The 12199-nt window shown below is 40.8% G+C and overlaps 1 protein-coding gene and 1 long non-coding RNA gene across 2 annotated transcripts in view; one reads left to right on the top strand and one right to left on the bottom strand.

The window, feature by feature from the left end:
• Positions 1 to 12199, bottom strand: part of pear1 (platelet endothelial aggregation receptor 1) — an 84552-nt gene that overhangs the window by 19547 nt on the left and 52806 nt on the right. Inside the window, exons 6-11 of the mRNA XM_050045900.1 lie at positions 9030 to 9276; positions 4507 to 4609; positions 3942 to 4078; positions 2567 to 2779; positions 416 to 590; positions 93 to 213 (exon numbers count right to left, since the gene is read on the bottom strand). Coding sequence (XP_049901857.1) covers positions 93 to 213; positions 416 to 590; positions 2567 to 2779; positions 3942 to 4078; positions 4507 to 4609; positions 9030 to 9276 — 996 coding nt within the window. The remainder of the gene's footprint in view (positions 1 to 92; positions 214 to 415; positions 591 to 2566; positions 2780 to 3941; positions 4079 to 4506; positions 4610 to 9029; positions 9277 to 12199) is intronic.
• Positions 1 to 12199, top strand: part of LOC126391303 (uncharacterized) — a 36023-nt gene that overhangs the window by 5534 nt on the left and 18290 nt on the right. Inside the window, exon 2 of the long non-coding RNA XR_007570073.1 lies at positions 2131 to 2285. This is a non-coding gene — a long non-coding RNA (uncharacterized LOC126391303). The remainder of the gene's footprint in view (positions 1 to 2130; positions 2286 to 12199) is intronic.

The raw sequence follows: 12199 nt of genomic DNA, 5'->3' as shown, positions 1-12199 counted from the left end.
CACCACTTTGCTCAAGTCATGCATTCATCAGTCTGTCAACAGGTCAGGCGATCACACATCTCCTCTTTAACACCACTGTGAATATTTTTTACCCTCTTTGCAGAAGCAAGCGCCGTCAATTGGCGAGCAGTCGATGAAGTTTTCACAGGAGCACTCCAGGGAGCAGTTCTTGCCATAGGTGCCACTTTTACAGAGATTCTCACAGTGAATGCCCTGAAATAATAAATAATATTTACTTTAATAATAAACCTAGAAAGCAGATAAAAAATGAGATAAACATACAGTAAGAATAGGCTGGTAGATCTGAGCGGCAACAGCAAAGACAGTGACAAGAAATATAAACATGATTCATAAACTTAATTTATTAATTCATCCACTGATTCCTAACTTCATCATACTAAACTCCACCACTCACCGTAAACCCTGGAGCACAGTGGCACTGTCCTGTGGCACTATCACACACCCCTCCATTCACACACAGACACGGCTCCAGGCAGCCATGACCGTAGAAACCGTGAGCGCAGGTCTCGTTACAGAACAGTCCTGCCCAGCCTGGCTGGCATGTACATTCTCCTTTCATTGGGTGGCAACTGGACAATAAAACTAGAGGTTAATATGATGAAATTGTTGCAAAGAAACAGTGAGAGAGTGCTGCGTGTCAAAGAAACATTGTGCACTGTATGTGTACTTGTAGAGGTGGAAATCATGAATCACTGTTGATTTGAATCACTTCTATCACCTTTTTTTAAATTGTAGAGCAGTTCTGAAATCAGAAATAATCTCATTGGTTGAAAAAAGAACTCAGCTGTTGGAGCCAATGAATCTGAGGACAATTAAGCTAAGCTAATTAGCAAACATGCAAACCCTCACAGTTGTTTTCAATTAATTCTGGTTGATTAGGTCGTTATTTGCCTCCACAGGTGCAGCAGGAGGGTGAGTGGGATGTCAGTCAAGCACAGTATACACACACTCCACACCTGTGCGGGTTTAAGTGGGCGTGTAGGGTGAAGGTGTGGAGCAGCCTCAATGAAAGCTAGGAGCAAAGCTAGCTACAGTATTATGAAGCCAAACTGACTGCGACTGAAAAGAACTTTAAGTCTTGCTGAGTGCTTTGTTTAACGACCCCTCCAGTGAAAATCAAGTTTTTTACCTTGTTAATGTCTATGTGCATGTCTATATGGTGTTTTTTTATGTGCTGCAAGACATATCATGAGTGAATTAAGCAGTCAATGCCATGGCTGAACATTTTCGCCTTGGAACTTTATTGTACCAACTAATGATAGTCTCAAAAGCCTGGATTCCAACAGAGAGAGTTTCTTAGCCTACATCACAAAACTTAGGAGCCAATCATGTCAACTTGCGAGGTGGAGTTTTCCTTATGATTAGCATAATGCTATGGCGAAATTAAGGCAATAAATTGTGAAGACAATAAAGCCTCCACAAAATAGCATTTTAAATCTTGTGTGTGATTTATCCTGGCTTCTTATGAGCTTGTTGCTAGGCTAATTTATACAATATAAAATGCCATAGGCTTGTGCTAATAACGTTAGCATGTTGTATTTGTTTGGAAAACGTGTGAAGTATAAGACAGTTGTTTTGTCAGTGAACCTTGTGAGTTGTAATGGAGCCGAATTTTGTAACGTACCTTGTGAGTTGTAATGGAGCCGAATTTTGTAACGTTGCCTTTGTTGAATGTTGCTGTTGTCCCTGGCTTCATATGAGTAGAGGAAAAGTTTGCTAGTCACTACGCTAATTTATACAATGTAAAATGCCATAGGCTTGTGCTAAAAAAATAGCATGTTGTATTTGTGGGGAAAATGTGTCCAGATAAAGACAAGTGTTTGTCTGTGAATGCTGTGAGTTACAGTGAAGCTGATTTGTGCACTTGTGTTTGAAATTGTCTCTATTAAGCCATGTTTAATGTGTGTTTAATGTGTGTTTTGAATCATTTAAACTTTTTAGCACTTCACAGAAACCCCGCTGCCGACTAGTGTTTTGGAGGTGTAACTGCAGAGTTACACAGACACAACCAGTCTAGTTGGCTAACCTGCTGGCTCTCACTATCATGAAGGAATAAAGATAACTTAAGAAGTCAGCACTAAATTTGACCCTTGTTTCATTCTTTTCCAGTTACCAGGTGGCTAATGTTAGCTTTGTCCAGAACGGGGCTATCAGAGCCAGCCTCCTGGTCGTTTTACGGACACAGATGGCAACAACGAGCTCATCGGGCCCACCAGCATCAGGTGCTGAGGACTTAAAGACATACTTGGAGAGGCCTTCAGCAGGTAAGATTAATGCTTTCTTGGAAAGTTTCTCATGTAAACACAAATCTGAAACCATACACTGTGTTAACATACCAGGACTGGCTTCTAAGGAGTGGATGAACTAAGGTCTAAATGGGGCTACTGGTAGCCAGCTAACTTCCCAAGATTGTGTCTCTTTGGCTCCGCCCACTGCAGTTTAGCTCAACCAAAATTAGATTATTTCTTTCTCCAGAGCAGCACTGCCTCAGAGACACATTTACATTGCTCAAACACCTGTTCTTGTTTCGTCAACATCCACTCACCTGAGTGTGTGTTTGTCCTGGCAGAGACACAAGCGCTCACAGTGCATGCCGTATTTGCCAGGTCCACACATCCTGTCCCTGCAGTGCGGTCCACTGAAGCCCGGTTCGCAGAGGCACCCTCCATCGATGTTGTAGCAGCGTGCGCCGTTAGCACAGTCACACACACCTTTACAGTCCTGACCATAAGAGCCTGCAGCACACTCCTCATTACACCTGGGGACAGGAACATGAAAGCTTACACAGATGCACAGAAGAGCTGGACGAAATGGAAAATAATGCACAAGTGTGTTGTTGATTTGCCTATAAACCACACACCAAATCTTAACTTCCATGTTGTATTGTGGTTAGCTGGTCATGATGTTAGCTGTATTTGTTTGTGTTTGGTGTCTGTACGCTAGAATTAATTCTGTTTGACAAAAAGGCTGCAATCGTTATTAGCCAACCCAGCTGGGCTGTGATGCTTTTAAGGGGACCTATTATGTTTTGTGTCTTGTATATGATGTTACAATGAAGCATGTTTATAGTAAACATGGTAAAAGTTTCAAATAATTAAGTAAACACATGTAAAAGTAATCCATGTGAGCTTCAGACCATTCTGAACGCTGCGTTTCCAACAGTTTTTCTACTCTGGCCTCAAGATGACATCATATTGTTACAGATTTCTTTATATGGTCATCTGCTCCAAACACGCTACTGCAAGTGTTTACATCACATACTATGTCATAGGCTGCATGCTAACATCAAGTCAACATGTAATCTTTGTTGCCAATGTTGTGAATTTCTCCCAGAGCTTGGACCATATTTCTGCTGGAACGTGTCCAGTTGGGTTTAGAAGCTTTTATTAGGGATTTTTTTCGCTGTATAAAGTGCTGCTTATCTCTGTTACAGTCATTGCCTGGCTGCAAGTACGCTGCCAACGTACATGTAGCTACATGCTAACAGCTTTAGCTTGTGATTTTTCATGTAAAAAGTGCAGCGATTCCTTGTTGCAGTCATCTTTTGGCTGCAATGACTGTGCAAAGACGCTGAAATACAGAAAACCCACAAACATAGACCAATCAGAGCAGACTGGGCTTTTTCCTCTCAGACAGAAGATAAATACAGGTGTTCAGGCACAGACATTATGAGGAAAATAATGTGTTTTTTCCCCATGAAAGCATGCAAACATGTTCCAGTAGAAACCTTAAATACAGCTATGAACCTGAAAATTAGCATAATAAGCCCCCTTTAATACTAAAGGACATTTAGTATATGAGGAACATAAAATACCGAATCAAGGGGTCTCCACCAAGCATTGACTTGAATTCTTAAGACAACAAGTTTTGTGGTTTGGTTCCTGTCTTGCTATGAAGCGAGAAGCAGTGTGTATACACACCTGTTACCAGTGAAGCCTTTAGCACACTGGCACTGTCCAGTTTCAGGGTCACATTTGCCCCTGTTGTGGCAGACACACTCCTCAGCACAGTTTTGTCCAAACCTTCCCTCTGAACATCTCTCCGTGCAAACTGCACCCTGCAGAGTAACAAGGAAAAAACATTGATGAGGCAGAAAGACAAGCCAAGTACATGCAGATGCGTCATCGCAAAAACTGGAGTGAATCGCCACCAAGGCAACTTTACAACTGACGTAGTTACTCCGAAAATAAGTGGTTAGTTTGCTCTCTGATGGGATCACAATCATGTCTCCTCTCATGCATGTCTTCCAAAGACAAAAAAAGAAAAACTCATGAGAGATTTTTCACATCAGTGGAAAACCTTGCATCTGCATGTCTCCAGAGGGGACAGGTTACCTTCAAAATGTCTTAAGGAATAAGTCAGGGACTGTTTGTCCAAAGTTTGGAGCCAGCTGGAATATAATACGAAGCTAATTCAAAATCTGGCAACCTCCATGGACAACATGAAGGTTAGTGTTAGTGCAAGCTTTGAAACTTGAAAACATACCGTCCATCCAGGCGGGCAATCGCAGATCCCTTTGCCCTTACAGATACCACCATTCTGACAGGGGCATCGCACCTGGCATTTCCTGGGACACACCTTCTCACAGCTGGGGGGAGAGGACAGAGTCGATGCTTAATAAAAGTTAAATGAACCACTTAAGTCAAAAACACTCCATGTGTCCTGGGACATTCCTGAGGATTTAAGTAAATGTTTTGTTCTACAGTAAAAATCAGAGTTTTTATGAAGTTGGTTATTTAAGGATCTGCACAAACAGTGTAAAGTTACTGAGTACATTTACTCAAGTACTGTGCTGAGGTTCAGTTTTGAGGTTCTGCTTTACTTTCTGTATTTCCTGTTTCTGCTACTTTCTGCAGCAAATAAATGAAAAATATTATACTTTTAACTCCTTTTTATTTGACACATTTAGTCATGGTTACTGTGCAGATTAAAAATATAATCTATCATTAAATTCAAACATAGATTAATATAAAACTTTATTGATCCACTGGGAGAATTCCAGGGGAGAATAAAACTAGCTCCGCTTTTACCAGCTGCAACATTAAACTGATGAGAACATTAATGCATCAATAATTATAATACAATATTGTAATATTCAATATTCTAACATGATCCTTTCTGTATGATGAGTATTTTTACTGTTGTTACTGTAAGTATTTTTTGATGCTAGCACCTTTTGTACTTTTAATTATTGACATTTTGAAGACATGACCGTTACTTGTATCTCTGACTAAATAAAAGATCTGAGTGCAGTGAAGTCAACCGATCCCTGTGAATTCCAGCCTTGCAATTTTGTCCAATGACCGCAAATTTGACCCATCATCAGTTTCCTGTGAGTTTCACCAATCATAGCAGCACTCACTTCCTCACACCCTTGCTTCCGGTTGTGAAGAAGCCGACATGTGCAACACGAACGTCTGACATTTACCAACAAAAATTACAGCTAAAGACCGTGCTGGGCGATTCCTTGATGTTCTGCATGAAAGCAGAGGTAAACTACTACAAAAGGCATCAATTGACAAACACTTTGCTACCCCAAAACACACTTGGAGAACGGCTGAAACGCAACAGACGAGCCAAATCATCACGACAGAGGCTGTTGCATTCAGATCTGTTGCATGAGCTGAAAGAATCAAGATGAGGTAGAATAAATATGCATGGTGAGTGGTAACTTTAGTGTAGTATTAATCAGTGGTTTGCAACTGGTGGGTCGCGGTCCAAAAGTGGGTTGTGGCTCGCAGACCTGTCACATTTGTATAAAACGTACTTCTTTTTGAAGTACAGTGAATTTCTGGCACACAGCTTTTATTTTTAAGTGCAGTTTCCTGCTGTAGAGTGAGGAAATAACAGACAGCTACTTGACAGTGACAGCAAACTAGTTCAACGACATGGCCAAACACAAGTATGACACTGAATATATGTAACTGTGTGGACCTTGAACTAATGACTGAGGAGAAATCTGGACCCTGTGGATGGACCAGTTGGGAACCACTAGTATAAATCATAAACTCAGAATAGAGTCTTTTTATTCTCAATGGAACAAGTAGCTATTTTTGCAATTTTGTGGGAAAGCCGCTTTGAAGTCAGGCATCTGAGGTCGCAACAATTCCCCCCCAAAAAAAGCAGCCTGACATAATGACCCTATAGACAGCATTTCACAGTTCATACAGATCGATTTTTATATTCTCCTAACGTAGAAAAGAAGAAGGAGATAAAAGAACAGCAGTAGAGAAAGTATAAAAAAAGGAGAGAGCAATAAAAAGGAAAAACTAACAGTAGTTCTGTGATCACTATAAGTCTTGGCATTTCAGCGGCTTTGTGGGAATCATCAGCACAGTTGGAACGTGTCTTCGACCAATCAGATTACTTGGCTAAAACTACCTGTAGTACAGTTCAGCGTTGGGATATTTTCTAATACACCCTTGGGGTGAAATAATATGGACTGACTTCAAATATACACAAATCAGTGCTGCCAAGCCCCCGTTCTTATTTAACTCTAAGTGGAGTTTGTTCACATTGGCAGTACAAGAGTTTCCACTCATATTTGGTTGGGAAGAATTTTCATTGCTTACTCATCCTCAGGGGCATCTAAAAACAGGGTGTAACAGATGACTCATGGATTATAGTGTCGTACACCAGGGTCTTTTTTCCATCCTAAAGTGAAGTTGTGGAAACAAATAACTCGGTAAGAGCTGACAGATCTGTGAGTGACAGACCTCCTGGGAAAATTTAAGATAATGAAGACAAGTGTAATGAAGTGATGAGTAATGATGTGAGGTATCAAGTGTCTGCTAAATGAAATAACGAACTGTACATACTATAAAAATGGCTGATATAAAAAAAGACATTGTGTCTATTTTTAGCCACACTAGCGGTTTTACTAACGTAATTTTGTAGAGACAATCATGGTTCCCAGAGGATGAATCCGACTAGTTTTGGTCGTTCCCCTGACTCCTCCAGTGACACCAACACAATGTTAAATTTTGGATTTAAGTAAAATATCTCAACAACTTTTTTTTGGACTGCCATGACATTTAGTTCAGACATTCATGTTCCTCTCACTGTGAATGTTAGTAACTTCTCTAATTTTTAAAATCTAGAGCGATTATCAGGTTAACATTTTAATTTGTGTAATACTTTAAGTTATGACCACATATCCCGGAAAACTAATGACACTCCCATCAGCTTCAGCCTTACTTTGTTCAGCGCAAATTAGCAAATGTTTGCATACTTACACACTAAACTTGGGTTGCAGCGATATACTGTACTGGTTTCAAGGTATACCGTGATATAAAAGTTGATGGTTAGCATACAGCGTGTACATTTGCTTATCTACAATATTTAAATAAAAAAAAAAATGTTGAATCCTCCCTTTATTTTAGTTATTTTCTAGGGGGAGACGTTTTACACATACTTCCATCAACAAAATGGTTTTATAGTAATAAAATGTTTGTTCAACCAACAATTACTTCTCCATTTTCGTTCCTTAAAGGGTCATTCTGACTGATAGCAATATAAATTATGTAATACAGTGATACCATAAAACCAAGATATTTTCTGAGACAGTTATCATACCATGAAAATCTCATACCAACCTAACATGGTGACCATTATACTTGCCATACACCAGCATGCTACATTGTCACAGTGAGTCATACTGTAGCATGCTGATGTTAGCATGCACCACTGTGTAAGTACAGCCTTGCAGAGCGGCTAGTATCAGGGCCGCCCCCACAAGATGGAGAAGCTTTTCTGGGCCCCCAGCGGAGGCATGGAGGCCAGCAATAATCATGTTCAATAAAAGCAACAATAATATTTTATTTTGAACAAAAACCAAAACCGTTTTCATTTGTTGTTGATTTAGTAAAATGTTTTTGTAAGATAGAAATGTGGTAATTACTGTTATATACATATACATGGGTTATTTTTGTCTGACACTGTTAAAAGGTAATAACGATGGTTTACTTGGAAACATTCTCGGAACCCATCAGCTGTATTCGGCGTATGACTTCTGGCAGACGGCGATAAAGCCTCTGGGGGCAGACCCCTGATTTTTTGGCATTTTGATTTGATTTGGGCGGAGGAGGCGAATTTCCGTTTCCAACTTCCGTTTATATGTAAGTAAATATGCTGAACCATTACGATGGATTCAGAGTTTGCAGTGATGCCAATTATGTTCCGCCTCGTTAGTTCACCGCACGACATACAGTACTGCTACGTCATTACTTTGCACATTGAACTTTGACCATCTTGCACATATATCTGTCTCAGTCCATAGTTCGAAATTTGAAGTAAAAAAAGGCAGAGTGGATTTGTAGTAGCAGCTCTTAACATTATCACATAATGTTACCCTGCTGCTGTTACTTTGCAACATATATATAGTTTTTTGTAGATTCTAACATATTATAATCAGGACAGTAAAATTACACATTATCTGTTAATTGTTTTCACAGTTACGTCCTTTTGTTGTTGGTTATCTTTATTTTCATTTGGTTAACTAAACTATTCCTGTTATTACTATTTGACTGGTCATCAGTCACTTTAATGTGCTTTTGTCTGTCATTGGGGATTCTGTCATTTGTCTGTGGTTCAGTTGATGTGACATATCTTCCGCTGTGCAGAGGATTGTGGGTCAGAATAGCCAGAAAAGCATGCTGGCTTGCATACTGCAAAATATGACTGGATCTAGTAGAACATCTTGGTATTTTGCCATTCTGCATTTGATGTATTATGCATTGGGGCATACTAAATCTTTTTCTGGCATACTAAATAGTATGGTGGTGTGGGTATTGGAATGCCCAGTTGGTCTTGTTGACAGATTTGTATTGTGAACCAGTTTGAATCGATTGGTATTTTGACCTTAAGTAATATCTGCATGTAATTTCAGAGACGTTAAAACCATTCCAAAATGCTACTGTAGGTTTATTCTTTGTATCTATGTTTGTACGGACTCTCCTAACATGCAAAGCTCCTGTTCAAAATATATTAATTTATTTTTGTATACTTACAAAGTCCCAGTGAATCCGTCCCGACATACACACTCTCCAGTTGCTTTATCGCAGGATCCTCCGGTCCCACACTTGCACCTCTGCAGGCAGCCCTTCCCGAAGGTGCCTGCTGGACAGGAGTCCTCGCAGTAGCGTCCTATGAACCCTGGGGGACACTGACACGTCCCTTTGTTGGGATCGCAGAGAGCTCCGTTCTCACACTTGCACTGCTGACTGCAGCCTGCCCCCCAGTGTTTGTCATCACATGCTGGAAGGGGACAGAAAAAAAAAACAGTTATTGATTGAATATGAAGAATTAGCCAAAATATTGAAACACGCCCACTAAGCTCTTGTCTGTTTGTGCTAAATTGTTTTGATAATGTAAATGTAACTTTTGACTGTTGGTTTATGGGATTTGCCTTGTAGTTTTGTTTAATATTTATCTCCAAGTTTGATATATTTCATGATTCTTTGTACTGAATTCAGTTTAAGAAAAGATTAATCTCACTGAGACTACTGGGGAAAAATTGATCTAATGAAAATCAAACAATACCACCTTTATATTGGGACTTTTTAAAACCTATTCATCCAGAAAAAGTTAGATTTTTTCAGTACTGCCACTTCTCCTGCAGTGAAACAGCTACACACATTCACACCAGGGAGGTTCTCACTTTAATTGCCCACATTTTCCAACGATTCAAACCAGTCAGCTTCCAGTAATACGCCTCCTACTCTAAACATTGAGTCAAACCAACTCTGCAATGCTGGAAATGAAATAAAAACACTCAAGCAAAATAAGATTACCTATGATTATTGCAACTTGCATAAAGTGCAAGTACGATCACTTTGCGTCAGTTTTGTTTTTCTTTATTCAGTTTTCCTCCCATACACTGTGGTGTACGCTTACAGTTACATGTGAGGTCATGAAAAACAAACAGAAACAAATCTGGTTAAATTCAACAACACAGAGATGAATAGCAGAACAGAAACCAGACAAAGAGTGCTTGACATAAAGTACTGACTCTTCCACGCATTACTGTGGATCTCCCTCATGCTTACACACCCAAATCTGCCCCTTTAGCCCCGCAGTGTCATATTACCAACAAATAATTTCCAATTGGCAGGCAGATTTGCATGGAGCTCACAAGACGGACGAGCTCTAAGTGGTTAATTTTACAGAAGCCTGGGGATCGGCTCCGGGGGGTTAGCGTGCAGTGAAGATTCACACAAGGTTTGGATTTCAATTCACGATGAAGAGATCGCAGTCCACTGGGTCGTGTATTGAGAACACAGATTGGTCATGGGTGCATTCTTCAAATTTCTCATCAATACCTTCGACCGTCTTGGACATCATCGAGCAAATGTGACATCCAATAGCGCTGACGCAACACATGGATGGGCGTCAGTTATCTTCTCTGGAGCTAAAAACAATTCCAGCAATTTCATGCTGACCTCTGTGAATCATCTTGCTTCATGTGAGCAGCAGACATTCATCAAGGCATGTTCCCAGCTCTCCCCCCTCCACCCTACCTTTGCCTCTGCTGCACATATGCCCTGCCACAGCTTTGAAAAGTACAAGGACTGCTTTGACAATAATTACACACAGTAGAGCAGAGCCAAATTTGGCCTGGAGCAAAACATGCTGCCATGGACTGCAGTGTTTATTGCACTAACGCGGAGCAGGACCCTTGCCTCTTTTTTGTTTAAATGAATCATACCTTCACTTGTTCTCTGTGTGGGCATCGGAGAGGGGTTCTGCCGGATTGTGTCACGTTGACTAATGAGAAACTCAGCTGGAGCAGCGATTATGTTTACACAGACATTCTCCAGGACGGCAGGGGAGATTTACCGAAGGGGTCTGCAGGACTGTCAGCATAAAAACTGATGCATCCAGACAGTAGATGAGTGGATGGGTGAAACTTCCCAGATTGGACGTGTGATTTTTGAGCAACCAGCTGGCAGAGTCCAAGGCCTCCAGTGACAAAAACTCTTCCCATCTGTTTGTTTATCTGCATGTAAACATCCAACCTCAAGTGCATGGCTTTCTCTGAAAGTGTGGCTGAGTTTGTTTACCTTCATCAAATACACTTGCCTTAGCTTAAGTGTGTCTAACTTTGATTTAATCATTGTAACGACAAGCTCTGATCAAACCTCTGACATCTGACGTTAAAGCAGTATTCATAGCCAATTTTCCCTCTAAGTGTTTGCATCTGTGCATGATAGTTCAGTGCATTACAACATGTTTGATTATTTATCACAGTATCACAGTGACACAACAAAATACAGCGTGACGACCACACAGACTCACTGTGTAGTTTCTCTGTGACCTTGTGTAGATAAAATTTGCTCTCTGGTCTCTCTAACAAATGATACTCAACAGCAATGTCTCTTTCCAGAAATCATGACCCGGTTACTCAAGATAATCCAAGAACCTTGTTGTGGGCAGTTTCATATTGGAACTGTTTTCCTTCTACCAAACTACACTTGCCTACAGTATCACAGCAAAGAAGGAAGCGTGCATCTACTCATCGTCAAGAGGCTCATGCTCTTGACAGTGCGAAATGTCCATCATCATCTTCCTCCTCTGCTGAGGTTAAACATTATGTCAAGGCGACACTGCTTGTGCGAGCAGCAGTGGGGAATGTGGAACCTTGTGTGTTTCACTCATTGTAACAGGTTAGAGCAGCCACACTGCACGCGTGAGCAGTGCTGTTCATGCGGCATGGCTGCTGCTGCTGAACATCTAGAGCAGTCGTTCCCAACTGGTCCAGCCACAGGGTCCAGATTTGTCTTAAGTCATTAATTCAAGGTCCACACAGTTAAATATAATCCATTCCATTCAGAATGGACCTGCGACCAACTTTTGGACCGTGACGGAACCACTGATCTAGAATTTAGCAGTCCTTTTTTTTTTTTTAAGAAAACAGAACATAAAGAACATTGCCAGGCATTATGAGATTTATTATATCTGGATAACAGACATACCATGCCATGGATTTCAAGGAGGAGGGCCCTCTACAGCACTCAGCAATCTACACACAGTCTGGAAATCCATCGGTAAAAAAAAAAGAAGGATTTTTTCTTTTTCTTCCTTTACCTCTGGAGGCACTGCCCGTAGTTTTTTGACTAACGGAAGTGCAGGGGCCTCGGGGATCGCTCAACCCCTTCACTTCCGGCGGTGCCCCCAGGGA

This window comes from Epinephelus moara, chromosome 6 (genome assembly GCF_006386435.1).
Source record: "Epinephelus moara isolate mb chromosome 6, YSFRI_EMoa_1.0, whole genome shotgun sequence".
NCBI lineage: Eukaryota > Metazoa > Chordata > Actinopteri > Perciformes > Serranidae > Epinephelus > Epinephelus moara.
Note: the sequence above shows the minus strand (reverse complement) of the source record. Positions and strands in the feature narration are given on the sequence as shown.